At 43.6% G+C, this 18,525-nt stretch overlaps 1 protein-coding gene across 1 annotated transcript; it reads left to right on the plus strand.

Moving 5' to 3' along the window:
* The first annotated feature begins 849 nt into the window (after nt 1-849).
* LOC124859252 (brefeldin A-inhibited guanine nucleotide-exchange protein 3-like) lies at nt 850-14,949 on the plus strand. Its single transcript, XM_047351927.1, has 17 exons — nt 850-963; nt 3,269-3,314; nt 4,340-4,424; nt 4,513-4,617; nt 4,788-4,912; nt 5,071-5,318; nt 5,391-5,503; nt 5,660-5,792; nt 6,337-6,923; nt 7,236-7,588; nt 8,998-9,164; nt 9,272-9,437; nt 10,346-10,453; nt 11,800-12,015; nt 13,520-13,621; nt 14,278-14,428; nt 14,515-14,949. Exons 1-17 carry the CDS (start codon nt 865-867, stop codon nt 14,915-14,917), a joined length of 3,207 nt encoding a protein of 1,068 aa, XP_047207883.1. The 5' UTR covers nt 850-864; the 3' UTR covers nt 14,918-14,949.
* Nucleotides 14,950-18,525: the final 3,576 nt, after the last annotated feature.

Below are 18,525 nucleotides of genomic sequence, written 5' to 3' on the forward strand. Positions count from 1 at the left end.
GAGCCACTTTGGGGTGTTTTGGAGGAGCGAGTCAGGAAACGTTTTCCTCCACCAGTATCACGTAGTGACCTGGCCACTATCCTGCAAGAAGAATGGCTTAAAATCCCTCTGACCACTGTGCAGGACTTGTATATGTCATTCCCAAGACGAATTGACGCTGTATTGGCCACAAAAGGAGGTCCTACACCATACTAATAAATTATTGTGGTCTAAAACCAGGTGTTTTAGTTTCATTGTCCAATCCCTGTATGTCTTGTATCTCTTAGCACTTTGTTTGCAGATGCAGATCTGTTTGGACCAAACCTTCTAAAACATGTCTGGAGTCAGTTTAGCTAGAGCTCCTTTTTCTGCACTCCTTGCTCCTTTCGGACTGCATCTGTTGGAAGACATGTCATGTTGTCATTTTTACGAGCTCCACTTGAGTCTAAATTAGATGAAAACTGGAGACGCTGCAAACATGGATGTGCAGGCTTTGTGTCTCTGTGCTGCATTACTGCTTAACATCCACAGAGTGTGACCTTTTAATCTGACCACACGATGTCCTACAGACTGACAACACATCACTGGTTTATGCCACTCCTCAGTCTGGTCACCGTGGCAACCGGTGATGCCACGAAAGCTTCCCATAAATCTCCCCGACAGTTCAGCGTATCTTTGAGCTGCTCCCGCTGGATGCCCTGCGTCACTGCTGTTCTGTTCTGTGTAAAATTAAATAAAAAAATCACCCACTGATGGGGTGTGTGTGTGTGTGTGTGTGTGTGTGTGTGTGTGTGTGTGTGTGTGTGTGTGTGTGTGTGTGTGTGTGTGTGTGTGTGTGTGTGTGTGTGTGTGTGTGTGCGTGTGCAGGTGTGTATTGAGACCTACATGTCCAGCTGTCACCAGCGCAGCATCAACACAGCTGTGAGGGCCACCCTGAGTCAGATACTGGGAGACCTGACACTGCAGCTGCGCCACAGACAAGAGGTCAGAGAGGACACACACACACAGGTTTACATTTAAAAGACACATTGACAACAAAGTGAGCAGTGAGGATCTTAAAGTTTAAACCCTCTTCTTCCATCTTCATTAACAGTAAATCCTCCGTCAGCCCTAATGTTCTACATACAGCAGCATAATCATTACTATTTATGCAGATGACCTTAGATTTAACTAGAATACTCTGGTAAACGGAGGAGTTCATGGTCCAGTCAATAAATACCAGGGACCCAGATCATTAACCCTCCTCCTCCGTGCTTGACATGGTTTGAGTTGTTTTTTCCAGACAGCAGCCAAATGGAAAATATTTTATCATTTTTTCTACATTGATGAGGCAGCAACAGCTGGTTCTCTAAGATCACTGTTGATGTATTTTCATTCTGGTGTTGGTAAACTGCAAATTGTCAAAACCTCTGCAGGGGCAGCATTAACTGAACATCATTTACTAATGATGTTCAGTTAATCAATCAAGTTGACCTTTATTGCCTGGCTGCCACTTAGTTTTATGTCAGAACAGAGTTTTTGCTGTATATAATTTTTAAAGATGCACCAAAGTAAAAATTTGGGTCGATATCCGATATTAATGTTGTTGTTATGGCCAATAACCGATATTTAATGAAATTGTACACTGCTCAAAAAAATAACACATCATAGATCTGAATGAATGAAATATTCTCATTAAATACTTTGTTCTGTATAAAGTTAAATGTTCTGACAACAAAATCACACAACAATCATCAATGGAAATCAAATTTATGAACCAATAGAGGCCTGGATTTGGAGTCACACACAAAATTAAAGTGTAAAAACACACTAGAGGCTGATCCAACTTTGATGTAATGTCCTTAAAACAAGTCAAAATGAGGCTCAGTATTTTGTGTGGCCTCCACGTTCCTGTATGACCTCCCTACAACACCTGGAGATGCTCCTGATGAGATGGTGGATGGTCTCATGAGGGATCTCCTCCCAGACCTGGACTAAACATCCGCCAACTCCTGGACAGTCTGTGGTGCAACGTGACGTTAGTGGATGGAGCGAGACATGATGTCCCAGATGTGCTCAATCAGATTCAGGTCTGAGGAACGGGCGGTCCAGTCCATAGCTTCAATGTCTTCATCTTACAGGAACTGCTGACACACTCCAGCCACATGAGGTCTAGCATTGTCCTGCATTAGGAGGAACCCAGGGCCAACCACACCAGCATATGGTCTCACAAGGGGTCTGAGGATTTGTGGCCTGCTGGAGGTCATTTTGCAGGGCTCTGGCAGTGCTCCTCCTGTTCCTCCTTGCACAAAGACGGAGGTAGCGGTCCTGCTGCTGGGTTGTTGTCCTCCTACGGCCTCCTCCACGTCTCCTGGTGTACTGGCCTGTCTCCTGGTAGCACCTCCAGGTTCTGGACACTACGCTGACAGACACAGCAAACCTTCTTGCCACAGCTGGCATTGATGGTTCATCCTGGATGAGCTGCACTACCTGAGCCACTTGTGTGGGTTGTAGAGTCCGTCTCATGCTACCACGAGTGTGAAAGAACCACCAACATTCAAAAGTGACCAAAACATCAGCCAGAAAGCATCGGTACTGAGAAGTGGTCTGTGGTCTCCACCTGCAGAACCACTCCTTTATTGAGTGAGTCTTGCTAATTGCCAAAGATTTCCCCCTGTTGTTTATTTCATTTGAACAACAGCTGTGAAATTGATTGTCAATCAGTGTTGCTTCCTAAGTGGACAGTTTGATTTCACAGAAGTTTGATTCACTTGGAGGTATATTGTGTTGTTTAAGTGTTCCCTTTATTTTTTTGAGCAGTGTATATATGTCTCCACCCTTTCAACAGTGTGCCAAAATGCCTACATCTCTGCTTCAGTTCAACATCCCACAATCCTGTGCTGCATCACTATCACTGTCACATGAGCAGACGGATACCACATGGTCAACCCCTTCCTCTCTGAAACACAAACACAAATGGAAATAAACATTGGTTGTTAATATCGGCCTAATTTACCTTATGAGACCGAAACCGACATGTTGAAAATGACAAACATTGGCCGATATTGATGTTACTGCAGAGCCGTAACTGATAAAGACCAGTTTGTTTTTACATTTGAGCCTCTGGTTGCTACTTAAATCTTGTAGAATCAGTTAGAATGTGTTAAGTTTTCTGGACACTAGTTCTGCATTTTGACCATTCCGTGTTTTTCTTTTGATATTTTGACATAAATCATTTATAAAACAATTAAATTTGCTACGTTTTCACCAAACCCGGAGAACAACCCTGATGTTCTGTGTTCCTCTGCAGGGAGCTGAAGGAGATGAGGTGACTGCGCTGCCTCTGCAGAGAAAAGGTAGATCTGCATCTCCACCGGTTTCCACCACCTCACAAACCTGGAGGAATCTTATTTAGTGAAGAATGAACATTATCTGAAGGAGCAGTGTCCGTAGTTTCTTCATGATCCGTCTTTAGGTGTCCAGTTCATTGTTGATCTGTTGTATGGGTGTGTGTGAGGGACAAATGGACTGATGGATTGGACTGAGAATAAACACAGAACCATCTGACAAATAAAGGTGTTATTAACTTAAACATACTAAGCTGTAATTTGGCACCACTTGCAGGGTAAAATTTAATCTTTTCTTATTTGAAATTTCAAGAAATGTGAACAACTTGTACTTTTTTGTTCATCTAAATCCATACCAATACCAGTCAATACATATTACCTGTGATTTAACAATTTAGTGAAAAAGCTGCAAAACTAATGTGAAGTCATTTTGAAGCCACGTCAATGAGCAGTCTGTCAATATCAGGACAAACTGAAATTCTCTATGAGATGATGGTCTCAGACTTATGTTACGACTCGGTCACTCCGGGTGTCAAGGGATTGTCGGCTAGCGCTGCCTAGACCATGCTGAGACAATTCAGACTCTTCGTGTGTCGTTCTACGTTTGTGGAATGACCCACCGAGCGCTACCAGAACAGGATCTATCTTCTACAAACTCTTGGACACAATCTCTTTCTGCTCTTCCCTCTGTTCCTGCTCTCTATTTCTACCTCTGTCACCTCTCTAGTGTTCTTGCTCCTAAGTAGCTTATTGTTTGCTTTAATACTGACTGCACTGTTGTATCCTCGTTTGTAAGTCACTCGGAATAAAAGCGTCTGCTAAATGCAAGACATAAACAATAAATGGTGACACTTAAAGTTAATGCATGGATCCCTCTGAGGGCAGAGGGCCAAACTTCTCCCACATGAATGCTAATTTCTTTTCTAAAAGGAATGAACAGATTAGAGGAGAATTAATGAGTTTTTTATAACTTATTTTAAAAGTTGAATGAATTAGCTGTTGTGAATTAACTTTGCTGGGGTTTGTGTTTGCAGACGTTTCCCCCACCAGCCAGGCTCTGTGTGAGGACGTGGTGATGGTTCTGACTGTTTTCTGTGAGAAACTGGAGTTGGTGGACAGGTAATGCTGCAGCTCCTTCCATCAGCGATCACACTTCTTCTTTGTGAAAGATCGAGCATTCCTGATATGTGCATCTCTGCTCGTTCAGTAACAATCAGCTCCTGCAGCTCCTCTACCTGGAGTGCATCCTGTCCATGCTCAGCAGCTGTCCTCCCACAATGCACTTGTCCAGAGGTTTCACCGACCTTGTGTGGTACGACTTCCTATAGCTGCTGAATGTTTCCTCACAGGTTGCAACCAAAGGGAATTTATCCTTGTAGAAGTAAAACTTATGTGGGAAGTTAAAGAAGGAAAAATGCCAGGAAAACAGTTTTTACTGTGGTCTGAGGTCTTCATGAAGACAGACAATATTTCTTCCTGCAGGAAGCAGCTGTGTCCGTCCTTGGTGGCAATTATGGGAAATCCAGTCAATGATAAAACCATCACATCTCACCACAGCTACATGGGGGCGCCAGAGAGAGATCGGCTTTCAGAGAGAATCGCCCTAGGTAACTGGTCTCCCCATGTGGAGAACACTGGTGCTATCCATCCATCCATCCATCCATACATCCATCCATCCATCCATCCATCCATCCATCCATCCATCCATCCATCCATCCATCCATCCCCACCACAGCTTCTTTCCTCTCTCTGCTTCTTCTCCCAGGAATCAGTCAGGAGTTGGACTGCTCTGGTGGAGGAGTATCCGATCAGGGCAGGGGGTCCGGCTGCTCCTCCAGCGCCCCCGCCAGAATCGCGCCTGTTGTGCGGACTGTGTGCTACATCGCAGCAGAGCTGGTGCGCCTGGTGAGCTGCGTGGAGTCGATGAAGCCGGTGCTGCAGTCACTGTACCACAGGATCCTGCTGTACCCACCCCCCCAGCACCGAACCGAGGCCATCCGCATCATGAAAGAGGTGTTTGCCCTACATCTGTCACTCCATTGGTCATTAATAGATTAAATAGTAACATCTTTCTGTCTTTGTCAGATTCTTGGCAGCCCCGAGCGCCTCTACGACCTTGCTGGGCCTTGTGTAGCAGAACCTGAAACCAGGAAGCGCTCCTTCTCAAAGAGGAAGTCCCACCTGGATCTGCTCAAACTGTCAGTTTGATCTTCATTTTCGTCTTTGTTTATGGAGGAAAATTAAACTTCATTTACAGCCTCACTAATGGGAAAATATTGGAGAAAATATTATAGCTAAGAAAACAAAATGAAAATCCTAATTTAGTTTGGGTTGAATATTCTGTCTGTTTCCAGAGTGATGGACGGGATGACCGAGGCGTGTATGAAGGGGGGCATTGAGGCGTGTTACGCCTCTGTTTCCTGCGCTTGCGCTCTTCTCGCTGCGTTGGATGAGCTGTCGCAGGGTCGCGGCTTGCAGCCTGAGCAGGTAGACTTATAAAACGCAGGCAGAACACGCAGCGTGGCCGACCAGAACCCTCAGAAACTCATCCGGTCAACTTGAAGTTTGCAGATGAGTTTTCTGAACTGAAATTACCTTTAGTTAATATAAGTAATTCTACTTTTAATTGGTTTTATGTATATTGAATAAATGAATGAATTAATGTCTCGTACTATTAATAAATAAAAATGTGTTCGATCCCAACATGGTGACTTTGTGCATGGAGTATGCATATTCTCCCCATGTGTGGGTTCTCTCTGGGTACTCTGGCGATCTCCCAAAGACCAAGAACATACATTTTAGGTTAACTGGTTACTCTTCATTGCTCTTGGGTACAAGTGTGTTTGAGCATAGTTGTGTGTCTCTGTGTTGCCTTGTGATGGACCCATTCAGGGCATACCCCCTCCCCCAATGACTGCTGGAGAATAGATACCAGCCCGCTGTAATCCTGCAAGAATAAGCGGGTTTGGACCATGGATAAATGGATGCAACACTACTAAAAGAGTAACGGTGGCCGTGTTTTCTCCTGCAGGCTCGTTTTCTCCTCAGACGACTTGACGACCTGAAGGATGGATCGGAGTCCACTCGTGAATCCATGGAGATCAACGAGGCCGACTTCAGATGGCAGAGACACATCCTGTCCTCAGAGCAACCTCAGTGGGATCCTAGCTCTTCTTCCTCCAACTTGGCCACGGCGGGCACCACCGACCGCAGCCCCGACATCAGCATCAGCATCACCACAGAAACAGGACAAACCACCTTGGACTTGGAAATGGGGGACCTGGGCCTGGGTCAGGGACACACCACTTATGTGGAGTGCGGCGAGGACGCTCGCACCTCGACTTGTTCCTTTGGAACCCCGGAGAGAACCCAACGGGAGCCAATAGGAGGGATAGCTCAGAGTGGTGAGAGGGAGGAGGGAGGAGGCCGCTCAGTGGAGGTGGAGGGACAGGAGGAGAAGGAAAGAGGCGGAGGAGACAGAGGAGGTGTTGTTCCTCCTGATGTGGTGCAGAGGAGTCACGCTCTGGTCTTCCCTGACATCACCAACTTCCTGTCAGTGGATTGCAGGACGAGGTCGCACCATGGAGCAGGGTCGAGGTACAGCGAGAGCAACTTCAGGTACAGCTGCATGATTTTTGTGTTTTTCATCCACATATTTCACTTGCTTTTAATATTCAGGATTTTTAAGCTAAATTTCATCTTGTGGCAGTTTTCCAAATGATGTTATTCTAATGTGTCTGTGCGCAGACTATTTGTGATTACGTCTTACTTCCCAGGGCCACTGGAACTGATCAATCAGAACCAAACTGGGTAGTGATTGGCCATTATTGTGTTTGTGTTTCTAGACATATTAATAACATGTTCCTCCCCTTGTAGATCCAAGCTGGCTGGTTGTTATTTATTTAAATCATGACTCTTGGTGTCCTCCAGCATGGAAGAGCAGGACTTGTCTCGGACAGAGTTTGACTCGTGCGATCAGTACTCAATGGCTGCAGAGAAAGACTCGGGACGCTCCGACGTGTCTGACATTGGTTCCGACAACGTCTCTCTGGTCGACGAGGAGCAGCACACGCCTCGGGACTGCCCAGGTCATCGCTCTCTGCGCACTGCCGCCCTGTCCCTTAAACTGCTGCGCAACCAGGAGGCCGACCAGCAGAGCGCCAGGCTGTTCGTCCAATCACTGGCTGCACTGCTGCCCCGCCTGATGGGACTGGCCACTGCCAAGGACGTGGACCTGTCTCTGCAGAACTTCTGCTCCACACTTTGCTCTGGACTGCAGGCTGGTAAGGAGGAGGGATAAGCAGAGATTGAATGTGTTGATTTAATTTTGGGCTCAAATGTTGGACCAGAACCGACTCTGAATGTGTTGACTGGAGAAGCTCTCTGTTAAGTTACGATACTTCATTATAATTTGTAGATGGAATAAAGTATCTGTTTTCATTAGATCCCCTCTCTTTACACTCATGGTTAAAAACATCCCAGTTATTCCCAGTTTCATTGAAGTCATTTTTTCCTGGTCTTTTTGGATTTTTTGTTGTTTTCTTTCTGTTCCTTCATCCTGCTTTCCAATAAATCCACCAAAAAGAAAAATGAAAAGTCCAACCTGTTCTTCTTCCTCTTCTATTTTTGATCATGATCCTTCCTTCACTGTGCTTTTCTCACAGTTTAAAAATATGCATACAAAAAAAATACAGCTTGACTCTGTGTTATATTCTTTAACTTTTAGATTAAAAATTCTTTTATAGCCACAGTTTCATCTACATATCCACAGTTTATGCAATTAAATGAAGGTATTTTGTCTCCTTTCACCCACTGTGTCTTCCTGTAGGACTTTCTGTTTCCTGTTAATTCAGTCCAGAATCCAGAGAGACACCCAGACTCTAATTCACTCCCATTAGATTTTAGATCTAAATGTTTGTGTTCAAACTCTAGCTGAAGGATCTCTTAAACCTGTCAGATCTCCTACATGAAGCACTGTAGATGCATTACAATTACATGTTGCCATCAGAAGGTGATAATACTCAAAGTTTTTTTATATAACGTTTAGTTTTGCTTTCATTCCTGTCTGTCTGTCTGCCTGTCAGAGGAATGGTGTTGCGAACTTCCTTCAGAGGCCTTTCCTCACTCTCTGGTTCTTCTTATGTATATTAATTAATAACGAATTATTGGAGAACCTGGCTCTGTAAAAAAACAGCCAACTGGATTGTGTTTCTGAACTTTAAAACTTTTAGAAATCCTCAAATCAAGTCAGTTTATTCTCAGGTAAATTTTCTGGTCAATTAAATAAAAACCTGTTTTCTGCTCACTAAGCTGTTAAAGGTTTATCAGTATAATTTCATCTTGCTGGGATTAGACATCTTTATCATCTAATGTTGTGACAGTGCTGTTTTCTCTTCATCATGTTAAGCAGGAATCCTTTAATAAAACGTTTTATATTCAGCCTTTACTCCCGATCCGTAAGAGCCAACAGCATTCCCTGTTGGGGGTTTTCCAACCACAGCAGCTGAAACTGTAGTCAGGACTTTACTGAATTAATGAATTTGGCAACAGCTCTGAATCCTCAGAGACGGATTGGGGTAGAAACACTCAACTCCAACAGATCTGTAAAGAACCCAGAATCCTGAAAGGTTTGAATGTTTGGTTGAGCTTCTGCAAAGTTAGGTGTTGATTTTTGGATGTCCTTTATGCTCAGGTGGGATTCACTCTCCAGGTTTTGAAGCAAGCGACTCTCTGAGCTGCCAATCTCTGATGAACGCAGATGGTCTCTACCTGGTGTCGTACTACACTCTGCTGCTCAACCTCAAACTCTGCTACTGCGACTACTATAGACGGAAAGAGCTCCCCCCAGTCCTCAGTCTGGTGAGCAGAGTCAGACCATCAACTTCCCCAGAGGGTTTCCCTTCATCTTCTCTGATTTAGTGAATAAGCTGATGCACAAACTGAGGGTTTCCCTTCATGTTCTGCAGAAGGAGTTTATTCGGCTGATTCAAAGCAGTGGAGTCCTCGTGGTTCTGTCACAGGCCTGGATAGAGGAGCTTCACCACCAGGTGTTAAAGCACAACCTGCTGGCTGATGCCGGATACTGGGGCAGGCCAGAAGACCACACGTTGCCACTCATCACCATGCTGACAGGTGTTTTCCAAGTATCTTTTCCCCAACAAACATGAGCCAAAGTGCTTCTTGAAGCAAATGTTTGACACTAAAACAAAACGGAAACAGAGATCAATTCTAGAGGTGAATTTAAAAAGAAAGGATGGTGTCAGAGTCCTGGATCCAAAGAAAAGGAATTGGATGAAACGCCACACTGGAAATTTTTGGAAAACCCAGTAGACTTGTAGACCCAGTATACTGCACACTTGCATACTGTTTGTTTGTGGAAGGATCAGAGACAGTTAGTTTGTTTAAAGAAAGTAAGGCCTGTATATAATAAGTAGGATTTAGAAATTAGCAGGAAGCCAAATCAGTAAAATATCCAATAAAGCTTAAATCAATAACCTTGATTTCGCTTGAATTTGAATGTAAACGATAAAAGATATTTTTATCTCAATAAAAGCCTGTGAGAATAACTGAGTTCAATGCTTGCATTCTTGCTCAGGTTGATGGATTTCTACAGTCTGCTGCTCTCCTCTCTTTGGACAACTGTTCCACCAATAAACATGGACTGTGCTGTGCTGTAATGTATTAGATTGATTTGAAATTAACCGATTCTTCATCACGGGATAACAAATAGGGCTGTTTGTCTAGTAAAGCATCCTAGGAAGAGATTTCTTAGGAACTGGCAGTAAATAATTAAACTGAGTTGATAGTACAAGAAAAGCTGGGTGTCATCAGCATAAATGGAAACCATTGTTACATTTGACAGATTATTTTCCTCAAAGGAAGCATGTAGCATGTCTGGTGGTCTCTACATGATTTATTTCCAGCTCTCTTTAGATCATTTAATCTGTATAATGGGGAGAGTTTAAGAAAGAGTTAAATTGTCTAAAAACATAAATTAATGTGGAGTCGTCTTTCTTGTCGTTCTCTTTTTGTCTTCTCAGATATTGATGGCCTGGGCAGCAGTGCGATTGGAGGTCAGATGATCCGGAGGCCGTCCAGCCAATTAGCGCTCGGCTCTGAGAAGGCTGGAAGTGACATTGTCACTGCAGGTTTGTGTTGCAACCTAACATTGGCTTCATAATGGGTCACTTGGTTTCTGTTTTAGGGAATTTTGTTGCCGCTGACCAGCCTTCTTCCACCAGTCTCCAAGCATCATCACAGAATGACTCACATGATTGATCTCAACGGTCTGTGACTGATTCAGGAATATTTACCCCGATTCACTGACCTCTGGATTTGCTGCTGCATTATCAGACAAACTGTAAAATGTTCACTGTTGATTCTTGGGGATATGTTAAAATTCAAGACTTGTCTGGTTAAAGGTGAAGAGGGCTGCAGCTCAGTCTTTAGTACCTGCCATGTTGTTAGCCTTGAAGTCTTTCTGTCTGTACTTGCTAAGGTGGACATCTTGGTTAGATTCATACATTCATGTTAATATGTTAGTGCAAGAATTAATGTTTCCAGAGGTGCACCAAGGCTGAATCCTCGGATCCCTTATTGTTTCAGTTCAGACCACCATTTAAGGCCTAGATTTACTGCTCTCAAATCTCAGCAGATATTCCTGCTGGGGAAGCAAATTACCCCCAACTAAACAGCTGAAGGCTCCAAACTGGTAGCGTTGCCATTGAAGGTAGCACTGGAGAACTAAACTAATGGACCATAATTAGCTCTGAGAAGTGATTCCGTGGAAAATAAACCTCATTTGTTTAGTCTGTGTTCATGTAATATCGAAGTAATGTCTGATGTTGCATCTCTTTTCCAGTTCTGCAGCAGAATAAAGTTTACTTTTATTTGCTAGAGGCCATTTATGTGTCTGATAAAAATACATTCAAGGTTTTTCAAAATACACATTTTTGACATAACTGGGATATGCAATATTCCAAAACATTGCATATGAAATATTTAAAATGTAAAAGTCATAACTATTTATGTTATTTAAGTTTTTTTTAAGTTGAGTTAGAAATTCCTGCAACACTAATTGGGTAAACAGTTTTCTTGATGAAATCAGCTGTCTTGTCCTGCGTAGGAGCGCCTTTACATGATTAGAAAGTAGAGCTAGCTGTCGGTAATGTTCCGGTGCAGATAGAAAAAAAATTATTTGGTTCAAAAAATACTTTACTAAATCATGTAGAAATAGTTTTTAAGTACTAACAGCACTTTTTTAAATATCTGGGATCTTTCAGGGTAAGAGAGAAGAAGAGAGGCCAATGGAAAATGAAATGGAATGAGTCAGTGACCACCTGAGCTCTCTCTGCAATCCTCTGCAGACACAAATATTAACCACATTAACCATGAGAGCTGCAGCTGAGTCACTTCTAATGACATCAGTGTTTTTCCTCTTTTCAGGCTTGTGATGCTAGCTGCAGATTTCTCTTCCTCCTCTCATTTTAAACAGGTGCCGTGTTTTCCCGCTTCATCCTCACCGGCGTGTGGAAGAACCTGATTGATGTGCTGTCCACTCCTCTGACGGGTCGCATGGCGGGCAGCTCCAAGGGGCTGGCCTTCATCCTGGGGGCAGAGGGGCTCAAAGAGCAGAGCCAGAGGGAGAGAGACACCATCTGCCTGAGTTTGGATGGCCTACGGAAGGCTGCCGCACTCAGCTGCGCCCTTGGTGGGTGTAACCTTTGACCTGTGTCACCTCTTTCTGCAGAAGCAAGGATAGATGTAATAAATCACGTTTAAAAAACAATGATACAACAGGTTGGAGAGTAGGCAGGGCATTCCTGAAGGCTGGAAAAGCTCTGACAGGAAAACGTAGCAGGCCAGTGAGCCAAGATTTATAGATGGAATACAAGGAGGTCACTGAGGAGCACAGCTTTGGTGTTCTTGTAGGCAAGATGGGGGGTCTTGTGATGGGTGTGAAGATGGGCTTGATGTGCTTACTGGGTTTTAGGGCTTGCAGTACCATTTTTGAGCTTACCTGACAGCATTTTAATCATTGCTTCATCACTCAGACAGAACTTCATTGCATCAACCTTGTCAGGTGCTTCTGAAGGCAGAATGTAGAACATTAACTTTAGTTTATTATTTTACTTAGTGCCCCTATTGCTGGAAAGTCAACACCAGTGACTGTCCACTGTCTCTACATGCTCATCCAGGAGGAGTGAATGCTGCAAGTCACTGACTGGATGCAATCTGCTGGGTTTCCTTAGACAGAAAAACTTTTTATCCAATTTGAATAAATAACTGAATCTGACTGAACTGTTCAATGGTTAGGATTAATTGGAATGTATGAACCTGACTGTTGTGAAGAACCTTGAGACAACATGTGTTGTGAATTAGCACTATATAAATAAACTGAATTGAACTGAATTTAAACTGTCATCCATGAGTGGTTTTAAAGCGCTAAACTGGTCAGATTCTTCAGCTTAATAACAACACAGGCGGTAACGGGAGGCTTGGAAACAGATGATGATTCCTTCTCATTCTGCAACCATATTTTTTCAGTATGATGGACGGATTTATTGAAGCAGCAGGGACAGCCAGCTGCCAAATGGTTTTTAAATTAACGATGGCTATAAATTCAGAATGTCTGAAGTAAATTTGCCTTATCATGCAAGGCAAGGCAGGTTTATTTATATAACACGTTTCAGTAGCGAGACAATTCGAAGTACCGTACATGAAAATGCAAAACAGAGTCGATGGGCTGTGGAGACTGTAGTTGTCGTTGTCACTAAGAGGAGTTTTCTGACCAGCATACAGTAGCTCCAAACATGGCAGCGGGATAAGATGCCAGGAGAGCTTAGAGCTTCTGCTGGTTTTACTTCACAGGAAATACCTTCAGAAGCTGTTTGAATTTTTTGGCCCTGTTAAAATTGCTGTCAGCAGCTGTCAAAGTTTGCTGAGGTTAAATGTTTTGATATTTTTGTACACTTCTTGCCTCTCATTGATAGAATGTCACTTTAACCCAAGAGGGTGTATAATAACCAGAACCCGTTTAATGCTGTAGCAACATGGATTTGTTCAACAAAACATTTGGTTTTGTACATTTTGAGAGAAAATGTGTAATTATCATCAGAAATTCAGGGCTGATTTCTGCCATAATTATTAGCACACAAGGGTTAATGAATATGAATGAACACATGTCAAACCCAAGCTTGTCTGTTTTCTGTCAGGTGTGGCTTCTAACTGTGCATCGGCCTTAGCCCAGATGGCTGCAGCCTCCTGTGTGCAAGAGGAGAAGGAGGTGGCAGAGATGGGAGACGCCATCGCACAAGGTACCGGGAACACGACAATCCCAGCTGGACCGCCAGATGTGCACGGATCGTGTTCATTGTGTCAGCTTTACACAAATATCCAAGTCTCGAAATCTGAAAGACAAAAATTCCAAATGAGAGGACTGAAATACAAACGCCTAATTCACAATTGTCCCACTGAAAGTCTAATCTCAATCTGTGTGTATGAGTAAGTTTGATTAAGTACGAAATACTGACATCTAGTGGTCACTTTGTAAAACACACGTTAAACATTGAAAAAATCCGTTAAAGTGGAGACTTTCTTGCAGATTTAAAGGGCCAAAGCTTCAAAGCACATTTTGTCAGCAAATTCAACAGTATTTTCTGACTGAACAAATGTTTCTAAGAAATACGTCATACTCAGCTGCAGCTCAGTTGTTGTTTTTGTTCTCAGGTCAACATTGGCATCGAGATGGGAATTGAAAATTAAAATTAAAATTGTTAAATATGGAAAGCCCTACCAAGGCTTTACGGGACTTTATAGGTGGAATGTATTCAATATCTGACTAAATTGTGACAATTAAATTTGTCGTTTTAATTCAGAACTTTATTTCTGTTGATGCTCGGACATAAACTGGTCTGCTTCCTTCACCCACCCAGCAGCCTGTCTCTGCATCTCATCTGGTTGGTGTTTGCAGTGAAGCAGCGCATGGAGCAGCGTCTGGAGCAGATCGGCCGTCCTCAGGGAGTCCGGCTCCACACGGCTCATGTGTTGTGTATGGATGCCATCCTGAACGTAGGGTTAGAGATGGGCAGCCACAACCATGACTGCTGGCCACATGTCTTCAGGTAGGAACACGCACACCTGACTCATCTGAACGCATAAAGTAATAAAAACAAGCTGAAATGTGGCTTTTCCTTTGATTCTGTCTCAGAGTAACAGAGTACATCAGCTCACTGGAGCACACTCATTTCAGCGATGGCTCCTCGCAGGCATCCTCCCTGACCACCATCACCCAGCAGAACCAGCAGACGGCCGGCGTGGACCTGGGTCTGGAGCTGAGCTGTGAGCCAAGCCCCGAGGCTGCAGAGCTGAGCCTGAGCCAGCCGGTCATCCAGCCGCTGTCCATCCAGGAGCTGCTGAAGGACAGCAGCAGAGGAGGGCGTGGCCTGGACCTAAAGAGTGGCAGCCTGATGACGGGGACCAGCGCTGCCAAGGCCGTCTGTACTCTGTCCACTCAGGCTGACAGGTTGGACCTCGGTCTGAAGAAGCTGTGCAGTTTTTTAATATCCTATGATGCTGGAATCTGTTTTAGATCCATGAATCTAGATCTATGACTTTACAGTCATGGTCCTAATGCAAACACACAATTCAAATCAAAAGCACATAAAAACACATTCTTTAAAGATGTGACTGGACTTAATCTTCTACCAAATCCCTTTAAATCCACACATTTAAACACAGGTGGTCAAAACACCAGAATCAGCTTTATTGCCAGGTTCATACATACAAACAAGGAATTTGGCTCCGGTACACTTTGCTCTTTGATTTTGTTTTTGTATTACAGAATATACAAATTTACAATTTACAATATACACATATCTAATAAAAAGGTACATTTACAACATCTGTATGATGTTGTTTTGTTCTCTATTAAATGTTCATCAGAGAAACAGCCTGGGGGAAGAAGCTGTCTCTGTGGCGGCTGGTTTTAGTAAACAGTGCTCTGTAGCGCCACCTGAAGGTAAAACTCTAAACAGTTTATGTGCAGGGTGTGTGGGGTCTGCAGAGATTTTAGCAGCTCTTTTCCTGACCCTTGACCTGTATAAGTCCTGGATGGAGGGAAGGTCAGCTCTGATTATTCTCTCTGCAGACCTGATTATTCGTTGCAGTCTGGACCTGTCCTGTTTTGTGGATGATCCAAACCACACTGAGATGGATGAAGACAGGACAGACTGAATGATGGCAGTGGAGAAGATGACCAGCAGCTCCTGTGGAAGGTTGAACTTCTTGAGTTGCCTCAGGAAGTACCGTCTCTGCTGGGCCTTCTTCCGAACAATGTCTATGTGTGAAGACCAGTCTCTTCATCAGAGAACTGTTGACCAGGCCCTACAGAGTCCAAATGGACACCTGGACTTGTTCCTCCGCTTCCTCCTGGGACTTTCACTGCAGACCAATCAGTGTCTCCTACAAGGTCTGCTGACACAGACAGGAAGTAACTCTCAGACCAATCAGGAAACAGTTCAGTACATAAAGGAGAAGATCAGTGAGAATGTGTCTGCAGAGAAAAGCATCAATCTGTTCCACTGTCTGAATGAACTGAAGGATCGTTCTCTAGTGGAGGAGATCCAACAGTCTCTGAGTTCAGGAAGTCTCTCCACAGATGAACTGTCTCCTCCTCAGTGGTCAGCTCTGGTCTTCATCTTAGTGTCATCAGTAGAAGATCTGGATGTGTTTGACCTGAAGAAATACTCTGCTTCAGAGGAGGTTCTTCTGAGGCTGCTGCCAGTAGTTAAATCCTCCAACAAAGCTCTGTAAGGACACACTTAGTTACAGAAAACCTGAAATTCATTTTAATTTTGGTAAACTAATCACATTTTGTAATTGGGGTTTTTCAGAAACAGAATATTTGTATCCCAATTGACTGGTTTACATTATTCTGCCTTTCTGTCTTCTTGGATTCCTTCTTTATTTCAGTTTAAAAAGATATACAGGCATCCTGTTAAAGAAACTCCGATCAATGTTTGACCTTCTTACTGTGATCTTAATGGAAGTCCAAATCCCAGTAAACAAAAACTAGATTTTGATCTCGACATCTTTCCTGCTTTGTCCTGTTTGTGCTGTCTTTCTGCTGTTAGTCTATGCCAACCATTCTTCCGTTCCATTTTTTACTTTTTAGGCCCGAGCAGCTAAGCGCTATGAAGGCCTATTGTAACTGAACAATTTCTTATTATTATTCTTTTGCACCTTAAACTGCTGTTTGGAGGCCTAAACATATATTAGAACTCAGAAAATTTTACCCAAAATTGTCCCCCCAAGTTAAATTTTAGTATTTTAATGGAATTGAAAATGGGCGTGGCCAAACCACTCTACAGCACCCCCTAAAGTGAGATAGGCCAACTGGTAAGTCCTACAGAGTTGAGATTTGGTACATAGGCAGATCTCCCCAAATCATGAAAGAAAGTCTCTGGTGGGTGTGCCCTAAATCCAACAGGAAGTCAGCCATTTTGAGCGAACTCCTCCTACAACTTTTGACTTGGAGACTTGAAAATCACTCAGTATACTCTTAAGGCACTGGGGAATAAAAGTTATCAAAAGCTTTTTGATACATGAAGCGTGTGGGCGTGGCCAAGCCTCAAAGAATGACTTCTCACCATGAATTGATATAGCTTCTACAAGGAAAGTCATAAAGATTTGAAACCTTCTGAGATTGATCCGCATCTGGCCCAAAACAATTTTCAATGATCAAATGATGACATCATCGAAGCCCCGCCTCCTGAGAACAGGAAGTGTTCTTTTTGATGGTCCATATTTGATGTCCTTCACCTAATCAATGTTAAACTGTCCCAAGTGACAGATAACATGATGGTCTAAGACAGTCTCCAGTACTGATTGGTTCGGCTGGAGGGTGTGGCCGTGGCACCGTGGCAAGGTCTGACGTCGCGCCATGGCCATACGTTTGGGTCTAAATTACACATGCATGGTTTGATTGACTCCAAATAAATATGGTTCATCTTTGTCAGCCCATAAACAGCTCTATTGGATTACATTGGAATTTGGATCAATGGTGCCCCCTAGGACACTTCAAGTGCTCTATTTCCCTCATACATCATTGGATACACACCAAATATGGTATGCATCATTGTGGATCAATGCTGAACATGTTGGCACTGTTAATTGATTACATTACTTTAGCCCCGCCCCCTAACAAAGAAGTGAGTGCAGCTTCCATTGGGAAGGTCAGATTTCCGTTGAAAGCCTGCTCACACTGCCGCATAGTGGTGAAGTGCGGAATTGAGCGGCGGGCTTTGAGGCGGCTGTGGCAGGCTGCCTCGGTTGCTACATAGGCCGAGCGGCTGCGAGAGCCGGCCAGTGCTGCCTGCAGCTTTAATTTCGATTGTTTCGATTATTTTTGATGGATAAATCAGTTTATCAGCAACTGATGTTAAACATGGAGATAAAAGTATTCTGTTGAAATGATATAATGCTATTCGCTACACTAAACAGCCCGAAAGAAACCCACTTGTGAAGTTCGTAGGCAACACCACTGCGGTGGGTTTCATCAGAAACAATGACAAGACTCACTACAGGGAGGAGATCCACCAGAACCAGGCTCAGTGTGAGCGGCCATTTGCCATGTCCGACGAGGTTTGAGAGAACAGAGCAGAGACACAAAAAGAACACAGAAGTACTCGTGCTCCACACGATCAAAACAGTCCAAACACAGATCAGGTTCAATAGTTACATTTTCCCAAATATCGTCATCCAAAATGCAACTGAAGTCCATTTCCCATTGTTGTTCTATATGTTGTGTGTTATCTGACATTTCAGGCATCAATTTTTTGTATATCTCTGACACTTGTTTTTTAATTATTTCATGCTGTTCCACATTTTTCAATATTTGTAAACTCCCTTCTAATTTGTTCCCAGTTTGAATGTTTTGTTAAATGTTCAAGCATAAGGGTGTCCATCAGTGCACTTGGTGCCAGGACACCCTAGGCAGGAGGTCGATGATCAACTTTGTTGTCGTGTCTTCAGACTTTCGGCCGCATGTTTGGACACTATGGTGATGAGAGGGGCTGAGCTGTCCACTGATCACCACCTGGTGGTTAGTTGGATCCGCTGAAAGAGGAGAAAGCCGGACAGACTTGGCAGGCCCAAGCGTATAGTGGGGGTCTCCTGGGAACCTCTAGTGGAGCCCTCAGCCAGGGATGTATTCAACTCC

Source organism: Girardinichthys multiradiatus, chromosome 22 (assembly GCF_021462225.1).
Source record: "Girardinichthys multiradiatus isolate DD_20200921_A chromosome 22, DD_fGirMul_XY1, whole genome shotgun sequence".
NCBI classification, from domain to species: Eukaryota; Metazoa; Chordata; class Actinopteri; order Cyprinodontiformes; family Goodeidae; genus Girardinichthys; species Girardinichthys multiradiatus.